This window comes from Lingula anatina, chromosome 2 (assembly GCF_051362555.1).
Source record: "Lingula anatina isolate TDL-2025a chromosome 2, LinAna3.0, whole genome shotgun sequence".
In the NCBI taxonomy this organism is placed as follows: Eukaryota; Metazoa; Brachiopoda; class Lingulata; order Lingulida; family Lingulidae; genus Lingula; species Lingula anatina.
In genome coordinates this window covers 28,053,423-28,081,040 of record NC_141768.1, presented here as the reverse complement: position 1 = coordinate 28,081,040, position 27,618 = coordinate 28,053,423, and the positions used below count along the sequence as shown (strand labels likewise).

At 34.9% G+C, this 27,618-nt stretch overlaps 1 protein-coding gene across 2 annotated transcripts; it reads left to right on the top strand.

Moving 5' to 3' along the window:
- Position 1: 1 nt before the first annotated feature.
- LOC106154237 (TATA-binding protein-associated factor 172) lies at positions 2–27,594 on the top strand. 2 transcript variants are annotated; one of them, XM_013528530.2, is made up of 39 exons: positions 2–317; positions 2,251–2,374; positions 3,059–3,173; positions 3,870–3,998; positions 9,583–9,749; positions 10,215–10,360; positions 10,695–10,800; positions 10,998–11,156; positions 11,790–11,885; positions 12,273–12,449; positions 12,742–12,882; positions 12,982–13,109; positions 13,310–13,535; positions 13,789–13,938; positions 14,191–14,345; positions 14,985–15,159; positions 15,624–15,793; positions 15,979–16,143; positions 16,490–16,607; positions 16,941–17,100; positions 17,542–17,609; positions 18,030–18,119; positions 18,378–18,528; positions 18,754–18,860; positions 19,093–19,294; positions 19,933–20,081; positions 20,374–20,526; positions 20,891–21,028; positions 21,310–21,461; positions 22,081–22,158; positions 22,411–22,474; positions 22,863–23,070; positions 23,343–23,473; positions 23,717–23,821; positions 24,073–24,221; positions 24,772–24,909; positions 25,495–25,702; positions 26,169–26,260; positions 26,716–27,594. In XM_013528530.2, exons 1-39 carry the CDS (start codon positions 307–309, stop codon positions 26,972–26,974), a joined length of 5,460 nt encoding a protein of 1,819 aa, XP_013383984.2. In that variant the 5' UTR covers positions 2–306; the 3' UTR covers positions 26,975–27,594. The 2 variants fall into 2 exon arrangements, with proteins under 2 accessions (XP_013383984.2, XP_086862226.1); XM_087006100.1 differs by having other exon boundaries at positions 3–317; positions 15,621–15,793.
- The last annotated feature ends 24 nt before the right edge of the window (positions 27,595–27,618 follow it).

The window sequence follows — 27,618 nt, the reverse complement described above, 5'->3', positions numbered from 1 at the left end:
AGCTAGGCGAGCTGTAAGATGGCAGTCAGTATAAATACAGAGCGCGAAGGGAGAGGACAGGAGTCAGTCTTTATTGAAACGCGTCGTGTTTATCGTACAGTTTTGCATTTCAAACCATTACACTCCTTTCAAAATGAGGAGGGATGCCCTTTGAAGCAATCCCGGGAGCATCTAAACACTCTTTTACCTGCTTGCCTACTACCGACCAGAAAAGTTTCTTCTTGGAGTTGAGTTATATCGTCTTGCCAAAGTTTTTTTTTCAGCAGACGTGTTGCCCTTGAAGATCCGGAAATCAAAGCAAATGAAATGACTACTAGGTAAGACGTTTGAGAGACGAAAAAGACACACGAGGATTACACAAACAGATTTAAAGTGGTACGAATTCTTAGTTGTTTCTTATGTAATTTAGATACAAAGGCTGGTTTGTTGTCAAACTTGAACGTCAAAGCGGGCACAACTGTGGTCAAGGCCGTTTTGTTTGCTGAAAGTGTATGAAAGATATTTAACAGCTGGACTAGTCAAGTATAGTTATTTATTTTGTCTGTATATATGTTTATACATGATGTGTGTAGAGAGGAAGATAGTGTTTGTAATTACATCTTGATGTATTTATTTTTGTGATTAATGAAAAGTTGTATGGCAATTGTAGCAAAAAGAAAAAATGAAAAAAATGTGATGCTCACATATGTTATTGGAAGAAAACTGCCCCTGGACAAGCTTGGCCACTCTTTGTTGACCAGAATTGGTCTGATACCCCCCCCCCCCCCCCCCCCCCAGATAGGGGTCATGCCTTTTTGTCCCTGCATCGTTACTCCCTCCCCCCCCCCCACCACCACCACCACCACCACCACCACCACCACCACTCTTCCTGCCTCTCATTGGAATTAAATTTTTGGTTAACTGTAAGTTTTTAAATCTGGTATTATCTCTTATGTGTTGCATTTTTAATGAAGTGGAGACATACAGGAATGTAACCCCAGATAGTCCACATGCAGTTGTGTCTTCTTTTATGGTTGAAATATCAGTTTGAAACTATCTGCGATTTTCTTGCCAAATCAAGTTTTCCTTTAAATGGAAGAAGCATTCTCCTATTCGTGATTGATCAAACTTGACCACAAGTCTAATTGCTGATCAGTCACTTAATACACTGTTAAGTCTTTCTGAACATTTCAACAGAAAATAGTGACATCAATTTTTTTTTTTTTGAGGGGCTTTAATTTTTTAAGGTATAAATTGGGAAGATAGGTAACTTTGCAGTATATGTATATAAATTATGACTTGGGCATTTCCATATGTGAATAGTATACCTTTGATTTTTTTTTTTTTTTTTTTTTACAAAGCTTTGATGATAAAAAAATTAGAAGCTGTTTTTATTAGTATTTCATACTTTAAAGGATTATCAAACATCCTAACCTATCATAGATACTTTGAATCACAGGATTTCAAGGGGGATCAATTACTTCTGTTAGAACTATAGATTTTTTTTTCCCTAAATGCTGTTTTACAAAGTAAAATAAGTGGGCAAATTGATGCTTTTATCTTTCTAGGGTTTCATTAGTAAGGTATTAAAAACCCATAAGAATGGCGTTTTTGGTAGACCTGCTTCAAATATTATACATGAAAGAGGTATATTAAAGTGATCCAAGCCAGTATTTTGAACAGATTCTAAGGGGCCATTCAGAGTAGTAGATCCCAGTATCAACTGGTCCAAGGCTCAAATATGGCGGACCCTACATGAAATCTTGTAATGGTCTCTCCGCCTCTCACATGCCTCCCCATGCATTTGGTTGAATGGAGTCGAGATTTAACTACTTTGCCCCTGCAGGGACGATGCATACATGTAGTATTTCATAAACTTGTTGCATAAATTAAGTGCTGTTTGTCGATACATAGCCCGTAGTATAGTAAAATTTCACAGGTGTGTCAGCTATAACATGTCAAAAATGAAACCTGTCATAACTGTTAAGCATGTGTTGTCATCCTAATGATATATATATATGCCATTCTGAATTGCCTTTTGATGAAATGTTGATCACAGTATGTACTTCACGAAGGAATTATTTTTTGCAGATTTTTTTTTTTACTCTGCCAGATTATTTTGCAATAAAATGACTGTTATACAGATATTTAATCCCTTTGATATAGTCACAGTTTGACAGCTGTTGCATGAAAAAGATACAATCAAGACTTATGATGCTCTAAGAATTCATGACTTAACATTGATTTTTTTTTTTCTGTTTGAAAATCTAGACTTGACCGACTGTTTCTTCTGCTGGACACTGGTTCCACTCCATTAGTCCGGAAATCTGCAGCGGAGCAACTTGGGGAAGTACAGAGACTCCATCCACATGAACTGCAAAACTTGTTGACTAAGGTTAGCACCAGCTGATAATACCAGTTGAAGAAGTAGCATGTTTAAAAGGAACAGTGTTGGGGATTGTTCTTGTTTTAAATCTTAAAAAAAAAAAAAAAGAATGCATGTCTGTGGTAGCGCTAGCAAATTTTTTTGCTTAGCCAAATCACTACTTTTTCATCATTTTTTCCTCCAAATGTTTTGAATTTGACAAAAACAAATCAAATCAACCCAATTTTGTTTAGCCAATTTAAGTCAGTTTTAGCATTTGGCTAAATTGGCAAGTGTTAGTGCTACCCCAGCATGTTAATATCCACTGTGTGAGATTAAAAACATATTTCTAGTTTATTTTTAAAATTGGAATACAAAAGGGTGATAGCTGCAGACTTAAATACTAGAAATGTGTTGAGGGCCCCCAGGGAAATTTACAGTGCTTACAATTGTTGAACACTAAAATCCTATACAGCCTCCTCAATCAAGATGTTTTTTTTCTTGATTAGAATGATCCTAGTTTGGAACTTGCTTTTTATTTTCTCTAGTCTAAAAATAGTTTATCCTACCAGCAGCCACATGTGAGTCCAACCAATTAAAGTATGCTTAAAATACGGGTGGAAAATGCAATTAATTAATTTCAGTATAGCTTAAAGTACACATTTTTAGATGTTCAGACAAAAAAGTCTAGTTTTTATTACATTTTTGCCACAGGTGCACATGTACTTGCGCAGCCCAACATGGGAAACCCGTATTGCCTCTGGTCAAGCAGTAGAGGCTATTGCAAAGAATGTGCCACAGTGGGAACCAGTTGGACTAGTGAAGAAAGGTGACTAGAGCTTGGGAGGTTGATTGAAATGTGTCATTTCAATTATGTCCATCAAAACTGTACAGACAGTTGTAGTCCAAGAGATTGATCTGATCATATATTGGTGTATGTATGTATCGGATTATGTGAGGGTCTGTGTGTGTACTGTACACACTTTATAATGAAATATTATTTTACAGATGATGGTTATTGGCAAAATATATCAATATATACACTCAGTTATATGCATCTGGGTTAATTCTTTTTAATTTGTGAGACTAGCCTGCTACGAGTATGTTAAAATTTTAGTCAGTAATTTGACTGAGTAAAACAAACTTTTTTTTTTGGTCTCTCAAACCAAAATATCTTTTGGAGCATTGATGAAAATAGCATAAATATCGGCATGCATCAGACATGCTGTTGTTTATTATGTAGGAATAGATTTATCAAATGTGACAGTTAAAAATGAACATGTGTATACAAAATTGATTTGCAAAAATCTTTTCATGTTAGGAATAAATATGTTAGACACCTTAACATATGCTCTAAGTCAGTTGCTTGGGAGCATCTGGAAACATTTTTGGTCTTAACGGATATTAAGTCAGATAGTGTTAATGTCAAGGAAATTTACTTTTACCTTGGAGACCAATCACTTTGGTTTCTGTCATATTGTGTTGTAAATTTGATTTGCATTTTTTTTTTTTTTTTTGCTTGCAGAGGAAAGCTCTCCAATACCTATTTCGGGAAAACTGCCTCTGTCCCAATTTGATATTGGTAAAGTGCTTGAGAATGGAACCTCTCTGCTGGGATCAGAAGGAAAAGAATTTGAAGAAGAGTGCCAGCCAGGTGGGTGGGTTGCTATATTGTAGATGTTAGATATGAATGTGTTCTTTTTTTTTCTATTTTTGTCTTTATTAAATGTGTCAAGAGACAGGTAATTAAGTTCAGCCTTATTTGATGGCTTTGAGATTAGATGCAATATTTTTACTCTCTTATTTTCTTACTAACTTCAAGGGATAATAACTCTTCGTATGAGATCTATATTTCACAATAAAAACATTGTGAGCAACTCATAGAAACATAATTTATTCTGTTGTACAACAAAAATGGCAGTTATAGCTATTATTCTGATATCTGAGCTTGTCTTTAGACCTGACATCCACTGATGGCTATACTCTTAAGAGATTATAACAAAAAAACAAACAAACTTTTTAGCAAAAAATAACTTTAAGGGACTAACTTTGAATGTAAAAATGGATTCATTATCCATAGGTAAGTATGGGAAAATTGTTGTTTACTCCAGGAAAATTTTTTTTTTGGCCAAAACGAAGAGTTATTATCCCTTTAAAGATGCATTTGAATTCAGTTTTTGGCCTGTATCAAGTGACAAGTAATAAAGTTAAGCCTTATTTGAAAGCTTTGAGATTAGGTGCAATGTTTTTACTCTCTTATTTTCTTACTAACTTAAAAATGCATTTGAATTTAGCTTTTGGCCACGTTTTTATAAACTGACCATGTAGTTTCAATTAGTGTATAGAGAAATGCTAAAGGGCATCATTTTATCTTGCCTGAAAATGGGTTTTTCTGCTTGCTTGCTATGCTGTATATAAGTGGGTAGATAAGTAGGTCAAATTTACGACCAAAAATTTGAAGAAGGTTCAGTTTTAAACTCTTTTTATAGCTGATCAAGTTATTAATTTGGTTTATTCCTTGGCATGTGGACCTTATTTGAGCGGTATAAGAAGCTAGTAGAAGTGGTTTATATGGTTTACTGGGAATTCACGCTCCATCAACACTCAGTGCAAATGTACCTTTAATATGAGGTGTACATTTCACTGTGCTCCCTGGTTTATACAGAGGAATTTGTGTTACATATCTAAAGTTTCTCAGAAGAACTATTTTTGATATCATGGTTTCAGGTTATTGGGTGTCAGATTTGGTATATGGCATTTTAATGGTAGCAATTGCAATAAACATAGCAAGTCAATTTTCTTGCTGTAAAGTAAAAATCTAAAAATATTAATATTAATTTTGACTAGCTGAACATTTTTAAATTAAATGAATGACAGATTACCTCTGACAAGAAGGTTACGTTTTTGGTCCGGTATGTGTCTGTTCACATCATTAGGCAAAAGAAAGGGACTGATTTTGATGAAATTGGATAGGTCACAAGTGGGCCAAAGAAAAATTGATTAGATTTTTGGGGTAATACAGATTAAAATTGAAACCAAAATTGCATCAAAGCTGCACAAGTAATTATAATATTATGTCTTACCCCATTTTAAAGGTACATGTCACAGACGTTATTTGCGAGCTGTGACCTAACCTCTTGCATCAGTGCGTCACACGGGATCACACTGTGTCAAAGCTAGGCAAGTTACGTCACACGTTATAGAGAGGCAAGTTGTACTAATATATATATATATATATATATATATATATATATATATGGTTTCTAACAAGATTTCCCAAGAAAAGCCTTAAAGGCTCTGCATCCGATGTCTGTGTATATCACTCAGGTGACAGTGTATTATATAAGACATAACTTGCCTTTATCAACTATGCTTTGACTAATAATTAAACAATGAGAATTCAGTTTCCTTGTCAGAGGTCTCTGGGTGCATTTCCAGTTATTATTATTCTTTTAAACACCTGTTTCACTATCTTTACATAATACCTTCTGATGCTTAAATCTGTTACCTAGATATACATATTTTTTAAAAAAGAGAGATAAAGAAAATGTTGGAAAAGTACTATGTTCTTGTAAGCAGACTTAAACAGTATTTATCACAGCATGATATGTGGCCTGACACTTCTTTTCATCGATCAGAACCATATTTCACCAGAAAACACCAACATTATGCATTAGTCTTCAATTTGGGCCTTAAGCACTGTCTTTGGGGAAAGTTATCTCCTTGTGACAGATTGGCATTTAATGTGATAGTGTGATTGGAAAAAGACGGTTCTTAATATCCCAGATAGAGAAATATGTAGGAAACCAAGCATGTGGTAGTGCTGTGAGTGTCATTATAATGAAAAGTGAGAAGTTGGCTGCAATTTTTTCACAGTTAGATAGTTATGTCTTGTGCTTGATTACATGATTTTTGTAAGTCGTTACAAAAGACAGCAGCTTCATTTCAAAAGACTTGATATCAATCTGACAATAATAGTTTCCAATAGGTCTTTATTTTTAGCACTAATGCCATGCCTGATCAGAGATATTGCAAGATGCATCTTGAGTGTGGAAATTTCCAGATATCTTTTTAATAAGAAAGAGCTGTTATGCAAAGGGCAATAGTAAAATTTAGTTCATCCGTATCAGTACACATATAGTAGGGTATCTGCTGTCCTTCATGGCATGCGCTTTAAGATGTTATAATGTTGATGTAATCATTGTGGTTCATGTTTTTCTGAATCAATACAAGCTCTAGTAGTATCTAATATAGTTCTGTACCATTATGGAAATGGCCTCTCTGGTGGTGACTGGGATGCTTTTGGCACTGCTGGTTCTTGCCAGACCTTTACACATTCATTACAACATTAATCTCTCAATAATTGTCAATTTTTTCCCCTTCTCTCCCTTTTTATTTTCCCCCTTAACCTTTTTTGCCCCCAGGAGATAGTCCACTATGCCCCTTTTTTGTGCCGGAGAGGGTATTAATCTCTAGCCTTTTCCATCTTATCACTATTATGAGGGACTAATTCCTTGCTCTATGCAGTCTGCCCTGACCATTTTTATGTACAGACACAGATGTGTCTGTACATATTGCCATCACCTGCGTCTGTCATCGCCGTCGCCGATGGCGATGGCGATGCCGGCGCCGTGCACTTTCCTTGTAAACACGATAAGTGGAGGGCAGTTTTACTTTTTGGCTTTATATTTACAGAGCTGATGAATATTCATAAAACGCAGGTCAAGTTCGAAAATCAGCATGATCGGGCCATTATTGTAGAAGTTATGCTGTTTTTTCACTTTTCAGCATATTTTTCACATTTCCTCAGATTCAATTCTTAGGCATGTTAACAGTCTCATTATTAAACTAATAAGATACGTAAAAGTGTTTGTTTGACATTTCCTGCATCTTTACAACATTGTTAGTTGATTTTGTAAAAATGATGGTAAACTTGTTATCGTGTATTGTGTAATAAAGTTTCAAAAATGGAAATAAACTCATATCATTGCAGTTTGTCAGATTCAATCATTCATTATGTTCAGAATCTCAGAATGGAAGAAATTGGACATTTAACACTGCTCTGTTGATATTTTTCCCATCTCATCAATTTTCTTAGTTGATAATATAAAAATGGCAGTAAACTGTTAATTTTGTTTTATGTTAAAAATTGTTAAAAATGAAAAAAAAAAAACATTTCAGAACAGTGCTGTCTTGTTTACATTTTGGCATTTTCAAGTTGTGACTTTGAAGTTCCATGGGCCTGAAGACCTTTGCTAGTCACATTTTCTGAATATCCATGATACTAATATTTTATTCTTAAAAATTGATGGTCATCATGCTGTTAAACATTATGTAATATTGCATCAAAATTTGAAAAAAACCTATTTTGGGCACTGCTCCCATGATGACCATTTAAGAAAAACCATGTTCTCAAACAGTACAGTAAATATATATAGATGTGTCTGTACATATTGCCATCACCTGCGACTGTCGTCGCCGTCGCCGTCGTTGCCGTGCACTTTCCTTGTAAACACGATAAGTGGAAGGCAGTTTTACTTTTTGGCTTTATATTTACAGAGCTGATGAATATTCATAAAATGCAGGTCAAGTTCGAAAATCAGCATGATCGGGCCATTATTGTAGAAGTTATGCTGTTTTTTCACTTTTCAGCATATATGCAACACTGTAAACACATTTCAACAAAAACCGATAGGCCTGTTGTCATGAAACTCACAGGAAAAATTGATCTTACTAAAACGCAGGTCAAGTTCGAAAATTGGCATGATCGGGCCACTATTTTAGTAGTTATGCTTTTTTTTCTTTTTTCAGCATATATGCAACACTGTAAACACAATATAAGAAAAACAGATAGGCCAATTGTCATGAAAGTCACAGGAGTGGTCAATTTTACTAAAATGCAGGTTGAGTACGTAAATCAGCATAATCGTGCCATTATTTTAGAAGGTGTGCTGTTTTTTTACATTTCCTCAGATTCAATTCTTAGGCATGTTAACAGTCTCATTATTAAACTAATAAGATACGTAAAAGTGATTGTTTGACATTTCCTGCATCTTTACAACATTGTTAGTTGATTATGTAAAAATGATGGTAAACTTTTTATCGTGTATTGTGTAATAAAGTGTCAAAAATGGAAATAAACTCATATCATTGCAGTTTGTCAGATTCAATCATCCACTATGTTCAGAATCTCAGAATGGAGGAAATTGGACATTTAACACTGTTATATTGATATTTTTCCAATCTCATCAATTTTCTTAGTTGATCATATAAAAATGGCAGTAAACTGTTAATTTTGTTTTATGTTAAAAATTGTTAAAAATGGAAATAAACCCATTTCAGAACAGTGCTGTCTTGTTTACATTTTGGCATTTTCAAGTTGTGGCTTTGAAGTTCCATGGGCCTGAAGACCTTTGCTAGTCACATTTTCTGAATATCCATGATACTAATATTTTATTCTTAAAAATTGATGGTCATTATGCTGTTAAACATTATGTAATATTGCGTCAAAATTTGAAAAAAACCTATTTTGGGCACTGCTCCCATGATGACCATTTAAGAAAAACCATGTCACTTACTGTTCTCAAACAGTACAGTAAATATGTACAGATGTACCTTGCACTTTTATTGTAAACACGATAAGTGGAAGGCAGTTTTACTTTTGGGCTTTATATTTAAAGAGCTGATGAATATTCATAAAACCCAGGTCAAGTTCAAAAAACAGGATGATCGGGTCATTATTGTAGAAGTTATGCTTTTTTCTTTCACTTTTCAACATATATGCAACACTGTAAACACATTTCAAGGAAAACCGATAGGCCTGTTGTCGTGAAACTCTCAGGAGTAATCGATCTTACTAAAACGGAGGTCAAGTTCGAAAATTGGCATGCAGCCTGAGTTGGAAAAGCAGTCTAATTGGCTTCTTTTTCTGGAAGTTATACATTTTCAAAGTGTGAACTTGAACTCTCATGGGCCTGAAGCCTTATGCTTGTTACACATTTTACTTTCATTGGTATTTCCTGTTGAGCATAATTAAAAATTGATGTTGAATTTACAGTTTAACATAATGTACTTTTGCATCAGAATTGACAGTAGCCTATTTTGTGCATAGTTATTTCCTGCTTTTTGTCTGTACATTTGACAGCTTTGCTGCCTTGTTGTTTTTTGTATGTTGTTGTAGTAGTGGCATTCACATAAAGTGAAATAGCATATTTCAAAAAGAATTTCTGCTGTTCCAGGTTTGGACCAGAAAGAAAAGTTAACATTACAGAGGCAGAAGCTGAACAAGCGGCTGGGTTTGGACATAGCAGGTGGCATGGGAATAGAGACAGACTTGTTCTCTGATGAAGACCTCATGATGAAGCAGGAAAACCGGCAACAGGGGACAAAACAGGAATCATCACAAGTAATCATCAGTGTTTTATTTATTTATTTAGTTAGTTAGTTAGTTAGTTAGTTAGTTAGTTAGTTAGTTAGTTATTTTTTGTAGGTCTTTGAGTGTGTTTTTAGATATGTATCAAAGATTAATTGTACACACAAATGCGTACACACACATTTAAAACAACGTTTGACTTAATTATACAAACACTACTTAGAAAATTATGGTTTGCTTCATAACCATATAATTTATATTAAGATGATGAAGATGAGGTCTTGGTGATTAAATTCCTTCAAAGGCCTTGGTATAATATTTGTTTTCAAAAGTCAATTTTAATTTTAATTTTATTTTTATGCTTTTTATTATAAAAACAGACCACTGATTATTGGCAGTATCATAATAAGATTATTGACAAAAACATCATTTTTGTGTTCATATAATGTACCTCCATTGTTTATTGTAATTTCACACTGCTTTTGATTTTTATTAAAGGAAGCTGTGGCTGAAGTAGTTCAACAGTTGATGGTGTTCAGCAATCCACAGATGAGTGCCAGAGAAAAGAACAGGGCTAAGAGGAAAGCTAAGCAGCTAGCCAAGCAAAGATCAAAGGATGTGTCTGAGACCCCACAAAGCAATGGGTGAGGACATCTTCATATTGTTCTGGGTTCATTTTGACAGAAAGAAAAAAGAGAACGAAAGCATAACTGATCAAATTTTCAGCCATATTAGTTTTTCTTAAATATTACAATAATTAATAATGATGTACATTTGTGGACAACTATTTTGTATAGTGTCTGTCATAAATCTCACTGGACTATTTTTTGCTCACATTGTTTCCTGCTGTATATAATCAGTTATAACAAAGCACTAAGTCATAATCAAATTGTGAAAAATAGTTTTGCATTTTTTTGCCTTATTAAATGTCTGAAATGAGGTAAATAAATGTCAATAAATAAATGTCAATTGTTGTAGAGCTGAGGATGGAGAACCCTCTAATAAAATGAGGAAGACATTAGTGATGGACGAAGGCAAACCAGCAGCTGATTCAAAACCTGATAATACCATGGATTTTGATGAGGTTTGTCCAGAGAATGAAATTACATATAACAACAGATACAATTGGAAAAATACATTTAATTAACACAGTGTTTCACCTCTAAGGGACATAACATTAGATTACAAAAATGCAGATCCAGATTTTGAAGTGTAAGCAACATAGATGTAGTGATGTATTCATTACTGTAGTACATTATTTGATTAATTTTCTTGCTTTAGAATGAAGAGTGGCCATTCGAGTCCTTCTGTGAGCTCCTCTTGGCCGACCTGTTCAGCACATCTTGGGAGGTGAGGCACGGTGCTGCCACTGGACTGAGGGAGGTGATCAAGCTGCATGGGAAGGGGGCTGGCAAGATGGTGGACATATCAGCAGATCAGGTAAAACTTCATCTTTTGTTATGTTTAGACATGGGAAGCATGTAGTGTACAACGCCAGCAGTGGTTTAAGAGAGGTTATTAAATCATTATAAGTTGGTTGAACATTGACTATTTCAGGGTTTTCATGTTAATATTTCATTTGTAATATTAGTGAGCTCAGATGTTCACTTGAATTGTATTATTAGTGTTCAGACTTTTGTGGTTACATTCCATTTGTGTTATGCAATTTCTATGATAAGATTCAATTGAGCATGCAGGGCTCTAGTAGAGACAGATACGTATAAAAAATTGCCTTGAATAGATAATGTACTTACGGAAATATAATGCAAACAGACGGCAAAATTATTAATAACAATGATGATATGCAATAAAACACTTTGGTTAGTTTGTTGTTTGATTTTCAAGGCTTCTAGATAGTTTTGGGCAAAATTTGACAATTTAACAAAAAAAAAGAATGTTCATTACCAACAGAAACAAACATTCACATAACAACACTGACAGTTGGTACAGTATCCTGGTGAAGTTTATCTGCAGAATATAGATATGACATCAGAGCTCATGCCATGCTGTAGTGAGTGCTCAGTATGTGATTCTTTATTTGATTCCCCATCTAACTTGCTTACACACCTTCAGATGACTACAGCCAACCAGTTGTGGCTAGAAGATGTTGCCTTGAGGTTGCTCTGTGTTATGGCACTGGACAGATTTGGGGATTTTGTGTCAGATGAGGTATATGGAAAACATAGTTGTCTTTTATGTTGTAAACTATGCTTGTTTATTTTGGATACGTATGTTGGGTAATTTTTTTTATCCTTCAAGATTATTATTTTATTTGAAAGTCATATCTTAGTTATTGTAATTATTTTGTTGTAAGACATTAAAATTAAGAAAAAAATAGGACCATGAAATTAAAAAAGAAAAAAAATGATTGTGTTATGGTCTTGAACATAAAGCATAGAATTGCTCTATTTGTAGGCAGCAAAATCATGTTGATAAAAGACTGCAAAAAGCCAGTTTTCTCCAAATAAAAACTTGTGTGTACAGCATTAATGTGGTTGTTACTAAAAATGCTTTCATTTAAACACACATGCCATTATTGATGTACAATTCTTGTAGGTTGTGGCTCCAGTCCGCGAGACCTGTGCACAAACACTGGGGACCACACTTCACTATATGGAAGTGGAGAGTGTCCAGGGGGTCCTGCATATTCTAATGCAGCTGCTAGGACAAAGGCAGTGGGAAGTTCGTCACGGGGGACTGCTGGGGCTCAAGTACTTACTAGCAGTTAGGCAGGTACGAGGGGTATTTTTCCTGTGTTTGGGAATGTGTTTAAATTTATTACTTATGAATTTCCAGCATGTATTTGTAATTTTGTAATAAATTGAATGTGGATGTATCATTAACGAATTTTGACTGTTACTTATAAAATGACATGCCAAAAAATTGATAGTGGGTATGTAAATCAGTGAAGGACTACCGCTTAAAGGTAATTGAGTTTTCACGCAAGCAATACAACATCAAAGTTCTTTTTTACCGAGGATTATGTAGTAACATTTTTAGTAAAGCACCAAACTAATTTTCCCAGGATATGACAGGCAAGCTTCTGCCGCTGGTGTTACCTGTGATAATGAATGGACTGCAGGACTCTGTAGATGATGTGTGCTCAGTGGCTGCAGCCTCCCTCATCCCTGTGGCTGATACTTTGGTCAAAGTGCTGCCTCGCCAGGTAGGCCATCTTTTGAATAGCAGTTGGCAAGAACTTGCTCTTTGAGCAATTTTATATTATGATTGTTGTTGTTATTATAATATTTAATTTACATTCTAGGTCCCAACTATTATCAGTTGTTTGTGGGACACTTTGCTAGATTTAGATGATCTCACTGCCTCCACCAACAGTATTATGACTCTACTGTCTACTCTATTGGCACGACCTCAAGCAGGGGAGTCTGAGAGGTGAGTAGAGTTGCTCTTTTTCATGTATGTTTTCTTTCTTTGGGACTGCTCATCATAGTAATAATCAATTAGTAATCATCTTTCTTATCAGAGTTGAAATTTTGATAAGTCTCTGACAAAGAAAAGTAGACAAATTTGCATATGCCTGACCATAACATAAAAATTGTCTTTTCACCAAAATTTTTTCTTTTTCTTTCCAGCACAAATCTTTCATTGTCTGAACTTGTACCCAGACTCTGGCCTTTCTTAAGGCACAATATTACCTCAGTGAGAAAATGTGTACTTACCACGCTTCATATTTTGCTGACCAGTGAGCGCCAGCCACATGCTACTTGGCTAATCCCCATACTCCAAGAAGCACTAAGGCATGTGTATCAAAGAGTGCTACTTGAAGAAAAAGCAGAATTGCTAGATTTGATTCAGCAGGTTAGGATGATTTGTATGTTTTTTGCATAGTTAAAAAGATTTACAAAAGATGGTGATGTTATTTATATTTTTTATTCAAGTTAATATGGTGATAAGTAAACCTATTTTTAAAAAAGGTACATAATTTGAATTAAAGTAAAAGACCAAACGATTCTCATTGTTTACATATCAGTATGATAAGTTTGATTTTAGTTTTACAATTTGAAAAAGAAGTTGTTTTATACAAACTACTTCATAGTGTTATAAATTTTAGGTTTGGTGCTCTGTCTTAGAGAAATCTCCCCTGGACTACTTAATTGCTGCCACGTCTCCTTTCCTGGGGACCTGGCTTTGCATGATGATGCAACCGTCACGCCTTCCTTTTGATCAAAACTTTCTCATCGATGCAAAACATAAGGATAAGGTACAGATCAAGCATATCTCTGTCGAGTGCTTTTAAGATTATAGTATTTGAGATAGTGTGGTACAAACTGCCAGTCATTTGAATGAATTTTTTTTTATGATAGTACATGAAATGGGTTACCTCAATTCTTTGGCTCTCACAATTAAGCCCACATGTTTTCAATTTATAGTGGAGTTGCTCTTTACCTACCAGTAGCATTAAATATGACAAGGGCACTAATTGATTTATTTAAAAGATCATTTTCTACTTCAGAGTCTGACCCCAGGTAAATCCCGCAGTTTTTCTGAGGTTCCGAGTCCCGTGCATGATAAACTGGATAAAGAATATATTGCTGGCACCTTTTCCCTAAGTGATACACAGGCCAATAGAGACGCATGTGTCATGCGGGCCAGAATTACAGCTGGAAGGTATATTTTATAGTATGTAGTCTGTACATGAAAAGAGAGCAAGTGTTTGAATTTACCTTGAGAATATGTGATATTTAATATCTGTATTATTTCTCTATTTATTTGTTCATTTATTGAAATATTTTTAAGGCTGTCATTTAAGGATCAACAATATGACTTAGACTCTGTTCACATGAAAAATCTATTTTCTAAAAATCTATTTTCTATTCGAGATATCTTGTGATCACTCCGAGCGCAGCCGAGAATTAATTACAGCTTTGGAAGTAACTGGCTCGCGCTGCCAGTAATTACGCCACGAGGTATTCAGGGCACAGACCGTGATCATAAGATACCGCAAATAGAAAATAGATTTTTAGAAAACGTGAACCAAGCCTCTATTTGCCCCCCCCCCCCCCCCCCCCGAGAATTAATTACAGCTTTGGAAGTAACTGGCTCGCGCTGCCAGTAATTACGCCACGAGGTATTCAGGGCACAGACCGTGATCATAAGATACCGCAAATAGAAAATAGATTTTTAGAAAACGTGAACCAAGCCTCTATTTGCCCCCCCCCCCCCCCCCCCCCCCCCCAATCATTTCAGCACTGCTATTTGTAAAATTGATTTGTTGATATAGTTCTTTCATATTGTATTTATTATCAGAATGCTGGGCATTTTGTGCTCCTACCTTACCAAACCAGTACCAAACTATCCCGAGAACATGGAAACACCAAGTGATGCTCTTTTAAAACTGTTGCTATTTCACCTCAATTCCAAGTCTGCCCTGCAGAGGATGGCTATTGGGCAGATAGTCATGGTTTGGGCCAGTCAGGAACAGGTAATTTGAAGTAGTTAGTCATGGTATGGACCAGTCATAAACAGGTTATTTGAAGTAGGTTGTCATGGTATGGACCAGTCATGAACAGGTTATTTGAAGTAGGTTGTCATGGTATAGACCAGTCATGAACTGGTCTTTTGATGCAAGTGGTATGGGTCAATCATGAATGAGAAGTTAAAGTGTTTCTTTTGGTGTTTTTGTCAGATCTAATTCTATAACTGAGACCACAGTGTATATGCTTTAATAATATATAAAAATAGTTTATATCTCAATTGTTGGTCAAGTATCACAAATTACTAGATTACTAATAGTTTCTTGGAAAAAATTTTCAGCACTTCTGAATTTCTTAACACTATAGTACATTCTTTTGACTAAATGTTGTGTATGTTAAGTTTGTGAAGTCTTCTTTGGGATATCAGTAGTGTAGAATTTAAATATTGATTATTTACATTTTTATTAAGCAGGAGAACAAGTGCCCAGAAATGGTAAAAGAAAAAATCATGATGTGTTTGAATGAAGCTGTGTACTTTGATGAGATAGCCATGTTGTTCACAAGAATGCAAACAGAGTGTAGGGATTTTGTTGCAAGTCTCAAGCAGCAAAAAATAAACATGGATTCTTTTATTCAACCTGGGTAAGTGAGTTTTTAAAAAATATTTTCACTTACTTTTCAAAAAAAATTTAGATAGGTGAAAGTTGAAAGAGAATTAACTCGGGTTCTGAGTGTGTTTAAATATAGCCGACATCAGTATAGACAGACAGGCCATCCTACAAGTTAGATAGATGGTTTTGGCTCCTTATGTTTGCTCATTTTTCTAGGACAATACTAACAATAGACCAGGCACAAGCTTTGGCAACCACTACCTTTGATGCTGTAAAAGGGAACCTCAAACCCAAGCAACTGCAAGAATTTGAACAGAGAAGAGGTCATTTGTTAACCAGTATTACACAGACCAGTTCAGAGCTTCAGACTTTAACTATCAGGTATAGAGAGAGTTAAATTAAACGACAAATATGGGCTCTCAGCATGTTTTGCTGCATTAGTATGGTCAATAGAAAGCTTTTCCATTAGCAGATGACTATTTTAGTGCTCATACCAGCACTATTGAGTCTTGCCAACTGCAAAAAGTGATCTTGTTTTTTTCCCTCACTTAGCTTTGAAATTGATAAGAATATGCTTTTAATCTAAAACATAATTTTGAGACTCATTTGATAGGATTGGACACTTTCTTTGCTTTTTGTAAACTTAATCCTTTAACTGTGGAAAGTGATTCACATAGTCCTTGAACATCACACAGCTGATCTGAATAAATATTCATTTTGAGTCTAGGGTGCAGTCAAGTTTGGCAGGGGCAACTATTCTCTTGCACTATCTACCAGAAAAATTAAATCCTGTGATCCGCCCTCTGATGGATATTATAAAAAAAGAAGACAATCCAGATATTCAGGTAAAGCATATTTTTCCATTCAATAGTTTATTGTTGGTCTTTGGTTTATGTATGATTTAAATGTATTGTAAAAAAGATGAGTACAATGAACTCTATCAAAGTGATAATTTAAAAGCAAAAAAAAAGATCATTTTTGCTCCAAATATGACTTACACCATCAGTTCCTCCCAGTTTAAATGGCAGGCCACCAGTCCATTGATTTGTTTACACAATTTGTACTTGTTTAGTGGTTTTCTGGTGATTTTTGCTCTCTTTAGTAGAAATCACATATTTAATATGATATTGGCATTCAATAGTTATTTTGTTCTTCATGACGGTTCTATTTCCTTTCAGAGGCAAGCAGCTGCCAACTTATCCCATCTGCTGTCTCAGTGTATCACTCGTAACCCGTGTCCAAACGGCAAAGTGGTGAAGAATCTCTGCGTTTGGGTGTGTTCTGATCCCACATTCACTCCTGGCATTAGTCAACCAGTGATGGCAAAATATGTGCCAGGTAAGAAGTCATCAGATTTATTATTTAAATTTTAGTTTTTAATTGCTTTTTTTTTTTTTTTTTTTTTTCCTTTTTTAAAAATATAATTCAGTATTGGAGAATGAGCCCTTCAAGTTTCATATTGAGCATGGTTCTGTATCCACAATTCAGTGCATCATCAGTGAGCCAGTGTTAATCGGATATCAGGGAAACACCACAGAAACTAGAACAATACCGGTTAAAACTGGTCACCTGATAGCACTCAGTTATTTGGGATTGGTGACCTGCTGTGGATTTTCTTGGGATCTATTGACTTGAAGTGAATAAAAAAATCTTCAAATGGGGCATATTTCATCTTTGTAATTTAAAGAATCAGTGATTATCTTTATAACTCTACAATTCACACACATATCTTATTGCGAAAAGTAGTTTTGCTTATTTTTCTTTGTGTGTTATTTTCAGATCCCAATGATAAAACTGTTCCTTGTGATATGTACTCAGGAATCGTTACTCTGACAAAACAACAGAAGGTAGTATTTATAGATTCATTTCCCACAAAATTATAGAAATTATAAAACCAGGTGCACACCATCTAACTAGAATGAAATGGAGATAATAAGGAAGAATAATACTGGATTATGGCCCATTGATGAAATTAAATGGTTGAAAAAGGTGATGATATAGCTCAGGGATGAGACTATTGGCAGATTTCCGACTTCATGCATGGTGTTGGTGCTTACAACAATAATGCCATTTTACTAACTATAGGGGGAATTGGCGTATTTTGGGAGCCAAAAAGTTTAGTCCTTTTCTGCTTGTCAGGGGTTTTAGATGCCTGTTGTTAAGTTTGTTTCTTAGTGTCTTAGTTAAGTTTCTTGTATGGTGAATTCTTAATTTTATTGCTACAACTGTTGACTTGTGCTAACACAGGACAGCACTGTTGGTTGCAGGGCATGGAGAAAATAGGAAGAAGACCAGGAAGGAGACCAGCTAATGTACCAGTTGAGATTTCACCAGAAATGGTGGCCGAAATAAATGAGGTGAGTTTTGTTTTATGAACTGACTGAAAGCAGAAAAAATTAATGTTAAAATATTTTATGAAGTCAGCTTTGGTTTTTTAGTGAAGATTTCTGAATTACTGTGTTGTGCTTATAACAGAACAAAAAAAGGTAATAGCAGATGTGGAATCTGCATATTTTAACTGGCCCCTGTGTTACTTTCCCTCAAAGAAATTAGTAATTATTAGACAAGTATTGTGGAAATCATGAAATATGTGTGAATGTCTTGTAATACACTAGGCACAACGACAGCTGTTCATTCAAAGACGTGGTGCCACCTTTGCTATCACTACAATAGCTGAGAATATGGCCAGTGATCTCCCAAATAAAGTGCCAACCCTCTGGGACAATACCATTAAACCTATATCTGTGATAAATGAGTCTGGACTTGGTAAGTGCCGTTCACTAGAAAATCATTGCGCCTGTAAAATAATGGAATAAGGCCAAAATAATACTATGTAAAATTATATTACTTTGAACAGGTTTTTTATCTCTAAAAGAGGAAGAATGGGCAAACTTACTTTATGTCAGATTTATTTCATCTATCCTAGAGTTAATTTACTTCCCTAGTAGGTATTAGAAATGTTCTTTACTATATATGATTTGAACACTACAGATGCATCCAGTTTGGGGAGTGATGAAAACACAGCTCAAGAGTTACTTCATTCTCTACAAGTCATGGAGATGGTAGGACCAAGCCTTCATAGACAGCTGCAAGCACAGGTACGTTTGTTTTCTGTAAAGATGTAAAGTAATCGATTTCAGTAGAAAATGAAGTTAGATGTGTAACTTATTTATAATAGTATAATATTGGTATTTAACTGCATCTTCTCAAGTATGTGGAATGGAGAAATAAAACAAGAGTATAATTTATTAATAACATAAGCATTGTTAAAATACAAATCCTATCATACTGTTATGAACTTTGTATATTATCAACCATGGATAATTTCAGATTTTGCAGAAGCTGCCAGCTCTGACAATATGTCTACAGCACCCTTTCACTGCTTTACGCCACATGGCTGCCAGGTGCTTGGGAATGCTAAGTAAACTAGACACTGTAGAGACCATGAACCACGTGTTGGAACATGTACTACCACTGCTAGGTTCAACAGACAGTGAGGTCTGTCGTGGAGGAGCCATAGAGGCTTTAACTCGTATCCTTCATATTGACTATTGTTCGTGTTGTTTTTTTTTTTTTTTAAACAACTGGATGAAGTTGTTAAGGTGTTTTATAGCAAAAAAATTTAAATCCTGAAAGTTTCAGCATTTTTCTTGTATCACCAAGGTATGTCCCTTTTCATAACCATTGAAAAAAACAAAGGTCAATGTTTTAACCTTATGGAGATCTGAATTTCTAAATTAATTCTCTTTTGAGAGAAATTCACCAATCTTTTCCTTAATTACGAGATTGACTCAAAGACTAAAAACTTTAATTCAAAAATGAGTTGGACCTTGATGAATAAGGCAAAAGTGTTGAAATCTCCGGGAAATTAATTTTTTTTTTTGGACATTAAAAGGACTAATTTACATTGTGGGTCTTAAATTAAAGTTACCAGACAACAATATTAAATAGGGAACCTCTTTGTGTTTTTAATCCCATGTAAGGCAGTTTGGCGGTCAGGTTACAAAAAGTTTACAGGTTGCAGCCAGTATACATTTGAAATTAGTAGATTTATTTTTTATCTGAAATATAACATGAGCAATTATCTTTTTTTTCCTAGTGTTTGCCTATCAAGTTCATGTCATTCTGTACCACACATTTCTGTAAATGTCCTTAACCCTGTGTGTCCAGATATCATAGACAGTCTGGGTGTAGATATAGTGGCCTACATTGTACTTATGGTGGTTCCCATCCTAGGCTGTATGAGTGATCTCAATGAAGCTGTCAGGCTCATGGCCACTTACTGCTTTGCTACACTCATAAGACTGATGCCTTTGGAGGTAGGGTGTTCAACTGTGGTAGAAGTGTGGCAATTCAAGAATATCATAACATTTATGTTTAAGTAGGCCCTGATATTCATTAACTTCAAAAGAGCAGTCAATTTATGTGAATGAATACACATTTGTTTTAACTTGTGCTCATCTTTGAAGAAAATGAAATTATGATCTTTTGTATGCTGACAGTAGCTTAGCTAACTATTTTCTTGAACATGTGCATTCTTGAACGTTTTCTACTGTAAGATTGATTTATATAATTCTTCTTTTCCATATTAATACAATTGTCATCTTTTAGTCGGGCATACCTGATCCCCCTGAAATGAAGAGCTCTCTTGTCAAACAAAAGGAGAAAGAGAGAAAATTCTTGGAGCAGTTGCTAGACAGCAGCAAAGTAGAAGACTACGTTTGTCCTGTTCCCATCAAAGCTGAACTACGCAAATACCAGCAGGTGAGTTCATAATGTGAAATAGCATAAATATTTAAAGTTGAAGGAACAGCTTTTATGGGGATTTGAGATGGAAGAATCAACTTAAACTTGGGTTGAGAGGGTATTTAGCACCGTTTTTATCACTGAAATCCCATCTTGTATGTTTGATGAACTGTATTAACTTTAGAGTCCACATTTGGATTTTGGTCTTCTTAAATTTTACTGATCGATTCTTGGCCCAACTTGAAGCAACCAATCATGAAGATATGACTCATTTTATAAAAAGGTTGCGTGTATATAGACAGATGACAAATTAATACCGTTGACTACGTAATTTTATTTAAAATATGTTAAAAAAAATTAACCGATTGCTCTTCAAATCCAGGATGGTATCAACTGGCTAGCCTTCTTGAATACATACAAGCTTCATGGAATACTCTGTGATGACATGGGACTGGGGAAAACCCTGATGTCTATTTGTATCCTGGCTGGTGACCACTATGATAGGGAGCAGAGGTTCAAGGTATGTTATAACTCAGTATTGCATTTGAGGGGGAAAAAAAGAAAAATTGAAAATTATCTTTAAAAATGTGTTTTTGCTGGCTTTAGTTAAGTGGTCAGCAACTACACAGAGGTGTTTTCATGCCCTTTTACACATACAGGCACACATCAATATCAGTATTCTTTTACACTCTATTTTTCTTATGCTTGCAAATCTGTATGACACCCGAGTCTCTATCCAACAAAGTTTTGTCTCCACTCACTTCATATTGTACAGTTTCCTCTACATGTATCTCGTTCTAGCAAACCCAGGCTGCAGACAGTGTGCCCATGCCATCTATAGTTGTGTGTCCACCCACCCTGACTGGACACTGGGTCTATGAAGTGGAGAAGTTTGTCAGTAAGGAGTATCTCAACCCTTTACATTACACAGGTCCCGTCATGGAGAGGGTGAAGTAAGTAGACATTAGACTGCTATCACTTGGTATTGCTGGGGGTGGGTTTTGACTATCTAAAAGTGGGTTTTACCAAAATATGCAGAAATAATGTATGGCAGATATGACTTTAAGCAATATTGGTCTTAGGAACAAACTGTTTATAAAAAAAAAATTTGAATATTAAAAAAAAAAAGACCCCATTATAAACCTTTCCTACCATATAGAAGATGGGGAGAGGTTTTGTCCTAATCATTTTGTTAATGGAATACAACTATTAGCACAGAAATGGCAAGACGTCAAACCAAAGTTTATTTCTTTATTTGAGGAAATTTATTTTCTCAGCTTATTGATATAAGATAACTTTTAGTGAAAAATAATTTTTGCTGTATAATCAACTTTTTGTGAAAAATAATTTTTGCTGTATAATCACCTTAATCAGTAACACCCGCATTAAGATCTTGAAGGCAAATGGTATTTTATCAAGAAAAATTCATTTTGACAATTAATTTGATGTCTGGATTGACTTTGAAGCCCAGGACGGCCCTTGATTGCCAAGGATAAGACAAGTTTTTATTTCAAGGTGTTATTGCATATTACATGTACCTGTGTCAATTGTTGGTTCACTTTTGTATTTCAGGCTCAGAAGCAAAGTGAAAAAGCACAATTTGATAGTTGTTTCTTATGACATTGTTAGAAACGACATAGAATTCTTTGGGTAAGTTTAGAAATCCTCTTTAAATAATGATTTTCTTTGTGCATTATGGTAAAATATTTGATATTGGCAAGATATAGATATTTGATTTGAATTTTCATCATTATTGTCACTTCAGTCAATACAGCACTACCTGTAATAACATGATATCAAAATGAACTTTATTTTTTAAGTTTTGTATAGTTTAATTTCAAGCCAATTATGTATTATGTTTTAATCATATGAGCTAGAATTAGTATCGTTTTATAATTACAGGGCAATTAAGTGGAACTATTGTATATTAGATGAAGGACATATAATCAAGAATGGCAAAACCAAGGTGGGTAACTTTTTTTATCAGAGAATTAAAAGAAATTGTAAAGCCTGCTACATTTTTGTGCTTGCCTCTCAGTATCTTTCATAGCTTTTTAAAATTTCTTTACCTTTTCTGAAGACTGTAGGTGAAGATTTTTTACCCTTACACATAAACAGCTGGTTAAAGATATAATATTGTATAGATTATCTCCCTCCCCAGGTATACTTGTCTTTTCCTTCTTAAAAAAAGTGATCATATCTGTATTACATCAATACATTTTAAAAAGCATTCAGCATTCATGCCACAGATTGATAAACAATTGCTCCCCTTTCACATCAGTTGTTTTGTCTTCTTTCTTAATAATGCATTGAACATTAAAACTCCACTAAAAATGTCCCCTTGTTTGTTGCAGATTTCTAAGTCTGTGAAACAGTTGGTCTGTAACCATCGCCTGATCCTGTCTGGTACACCAATCCAGAACAATGTCTTGGAGCTGTGGTCTTTGTTTGATTTTTTGATGCCTGGTTTTCTTGGTACAGAGAAACAATTCACGGCCAAGTATGGCCGCCCCATACTGCAAAGCAGGGATGCTAAGAGTTCCTCAAAGGAGCAAGAAGCAGGTAATGATAAGATGTTTGAAATATTTTCATTTTGAATACCTAAAAGCAAGGAGGATGTGCATGATTGTTTTCATGTCACAAGTTTTCACTTCATTTGTACTCTTTATTTTGTTTCAAGCTGTTGTTTTCATCTTTCAGTTATTGGTATTTTTGTTTAGTATACTGTTAAAGCTATGCTCAGTCTTAACAACAGGGGTTGGATAAACAATACTCATTAATAAACAATGCTGTTGAGAATATTCATAATGAAACTACTGCCATGTTTTACCCAGGTGCATTGGCTATGGAAGCCCTGCACAGACAGGTATTGCCCTTCCTGCTCAGAAGACTCAAAGAGGATGTTTTACAAGATCTTCCACCAAAAATCATTCAGGATTATTACTGTGATTTAAGTCCACTTCAGGTAAAATGTAACAACTTGTTGATGTTCTGTTGTGTATTTTTGTCTGCTGAAGAATATTATATACACCAATACTACTGCAGTCTATGGCATATGCCCTCATTTTGTAAAGAAGATATTTCCTTTATATATGTAACAGTCATGGAATTTTAATGACCCTGTTTAAGCCAAGTATGACATTTTCTGCAGAATGATATATTTATGGCTCAAAGCATTTTAGATGACATACTTCATGTCTTTATTTAGGTTCAGTTATATGAAGACTTTGCCAAGTCCCGAGCCAAGAAGAATGTAGAAAGTGACATAGAAGAAGGAGATGGAAAATCAAGCGCACACTCTCACATCTTCCAGGTATCATATGCTACACAGAGATTTGGTTGCAAAATCAGCATATTTTATGCTTGGAAGTTTTTTGCATTGCTATATTAGCCTATAGTTGTAAAAAAGTTACATATTTCAAAAGTATCTTAAAATAATGAGGTTTTACAACATTTTGCTTCCCTGCTTGGTGTATATTCCATATATATATATATATATATATGTATATATATGTGTATATATATGTATGTATGTATGTATGTATGTATTATTTAATTCTTCAGGCTTTGCAATACCTTCGTAAAGTATGTAACCACCCTGCATTGGTCCTTACACCTCAACATCCAGAGTACAACAAAGTTATGGCACAACTGATGATGGAGAAGACCACTCTCAAAGATATACAGCATGCCGCAAAGCTCACTGCTTTAAGGTATATTAGTAACTTTTCACCATTCTTTTTGTGCATTATGTAAATTTTCTTGGATATATTTAAGGAGTGAAAGCTGGGTGTGAAATGAAATCCATTTGAATTGCTTTTAAAATGCAGTTAGAAAAATTGGGAAAAAACACTTTCTTTTAAACCTTTGAGTATATTGTTTCTCATGTAGGTAGTTTCCAAAATTAAGATCATGTAATTTCTAGTCTACTGCAGATCTGATTGTCTAGCTCTTATGGACAATAATTAGTCAATCTTTTCAATGGGCAAAAATTATCAAACTTTCAGATACATTATTTTATAATCACAAAATTATGTTTCTATTTTGCATTTGTGGTGCTTTTACTCCATAGAATAGAACTCGAGAGTAGCCTGTTTTTCAATTTTGTTGCTACCACTCAATAAGAATGTTTTAATTTTAAGAAATAATGGCTTAAAAATACAGTATCTGTTTGTTACATTCACAATTTCCCTCCATTGAAAAGATCGAATAATTACGGTAACTTATCAGTTTTGTCAGCACGTATAAAATTCTTTTTCCCAGGCAATTGTTGACGGACTGTGGTATTGGCGTAGGGGCTGACTCCAATGCTTCTGATGCTCCAGTTGTCAACCAGCACAGGGTCCTGGTGTTCTGCCAGCTCAAGAGTATGCTAGATATGGTGGAGAGGGATTTGCTCTTGTAAGAAACCTACCCTTTTTTATCAGCCTTGTTTTTATGTACAGACACTGTTTATATGGACATTTAGTGATCATCTGCATCTCTTGGTATCAGAGGTGCCACCATAGCTGCCTTGTGTGGCTTGGCTCTTGGAAATTTCAACAGTTTTTGGTTTTATTATCAACATAGGAATATGCTAGACTTTAAATTTTCTTTAATGTGTGGGTCAGTACTCTTTACTTGATATTTGATTTACTAAGTGTTTTCTGTCAATTGGTTATCTACAGTGGTATAGCTGACATGGATTTGATAGTTGTTTTTTAGTCATATGAATGTTTTAAGCAAAGGTTGACCTAATTAACACCACTAAGTGATTTCTCATAACCATTGTTTTCCATGTTGATGATGATAATGATGTTGATGATCATGATGGTAATAATTGTAACAACCATGGTGATGATAATAAAAGTGTACCTGATCACTGAAACTGTGTTCAGTGTGAGTAATCATCATCATCATCATTATCAATTCCTTTTACACTGACTGGCACTAGGGCACTAACAAAGATCATCAGTTAAAGCAATAATTCCACTTATTATCCTGCAGGGCCCACATGCCAAATGTGACCTACCTGCGCCTGGATGGGAGTGTGCCAGCAGGGAGTAGGCATGGGCTAGTGAACAGGTTCAACAATGACCCCTCCATAGACATTTTACTACTTACCACTCATGTTGGAGGACTTGGACTTAATCTCACTGGGGCAGACACGGTCATCTTCGTGGAGCATGATTGGAACCCAATGAAAGATTTGCAGGTAAGGTTTAAATAGTGTGCTTGATAGAATTTAAGTTTATTGTCAAGTCGGTTTAATTGTAGTGATAACTGATTACTTTTGGTTCCTAAGTACATAACAATGCAGTAATACTGTGTTTGAACTTATGGGTTTATGTACACAACCATCTTCCAGTTGATACATGAATTAATGATCAAATGCAGAATGGCAATGTTTCGAACTGGTGTGCTCTTGAATTTTTTAAAAATAAGTTCTGTCTACCAAATTGTTGGTGAAAGATGTACGGGCGAGCACTCCTAATTATGAATAAATAACAATTGATTAATTTTGATTGCAGTAGAAGGCATGAAAAGTTCACATGGACAGCAATGCTACAAGTAGATTTTATCATGCAATACATGTCATTTAAATCTTTTCTTTAATTTTCTAAGTGTCCATTATGGTGCTTTTTCCTCTATTTATATATTTATTAATTTTTAATGTAAAGGCCATGGATCGTGCACACAGGATAGGGCAGAAGAAAGTAGTTAACGTTTACAGATTGATAACAAGAGGAACTTTGGAAGAAAAAATAATGGGGTGAGTATTATAATAAGGCTTAATATTTTGTGATAAATTACTTTGCTCCAACTGTTCATTTTGTTTGACATGCTTTTTACCTCCAGCAAGGAGGTTATGTATTCACCCCTGTTTGTCTGGCTGTCTGTTTGTTTGCCATCAACATAACTCAAAAAGTTATGGACCAATTTTGATGAAATTTTCAGGGTAGGTGGGAAATGGGTTAACTTTGAAGTCTTTGGTGGTGATCCGGATCAATAACCAATCAATAATCAGTAATAATCAAAAATCGCTGCCTTGGCCGAGGTTTGCACTCTCCGAGTGCTTTTTTAGTTAATATTAGTTTTATTAACATAGTTCTTAATGCAAAATTCCTAAAGTCCGAAATTCCAAAATTTCACTTTTTACTTGAACCGTGGTTTGCCTTGTGAGAGTTTCTTTAATGCATTACGTTTATTTTTTCCCTTAAATTTTAGGCTTCAAAAGTTCAAGCTGACAATAGCCAATACTGTGATAAGTCAAGAAAACTCCAGTTTGGTTTCCATGGGAACAGATCAGCTCCTAGATCTGTTTACACTGGATGACAGTAAGAAGGGCACACCATCTGAGGCTAAGCCAGAACAAGGGAAAGAAAGCATGAAATCTATTCTGGAGAATATGGACGAGCTTTGGGATGAAAAACAATATGAAACAGAATATGACTTGGGGAGTTTTATGCAGTCTCTAGCACAGTGAAATCGACTGCTTAACCATAATGAGTTGTTGACATTCTTCATTTGTATGAATAGTATTTTGCTCAGTAAATATGTTGTGATATGATCAGCAGTACTTAAGATCCTGTGTACGTTTTTGGCAAGTTTGTGATACAATTTATGATCAGTTTCTGTTTTTCATTCAATTTTAGAAGTTGTGTTTAAATTTCATTTGATAATTAGTTCTGGGTCAGAGCATCATGAAATGTTCACTGATATTCAAAATGTTTGAACTGATAAAAACCATATACATTTAAAATGTTGGATGCCAAAGCCATTGCTCCGCCTGATGCAAATGACGTACATGATTTTTTTGTCACATTTGTTGACACATTTACCATGCTTGACTTATGACGGATTATATTCAGAAGCATTATCAAGTTGCTATCTAAAAAGTGAATGCACAATGCATACCAGTTACATTGGTTTGTTGACTAACATACCCATAGTTAATTTAACCAGTATTTTTATTGCTCTTTTGGTATTGCAAAAGGTTCAAGTATACACTTGAATGCCATGAAAAAATTTCTGCTAATGGTAATAAGAAGACTATTACATTATTCACTGTTATCGATTGACTTTGAAATAAATGATTGACTTGTTGGCATGCCTTTACCAATTTGATGT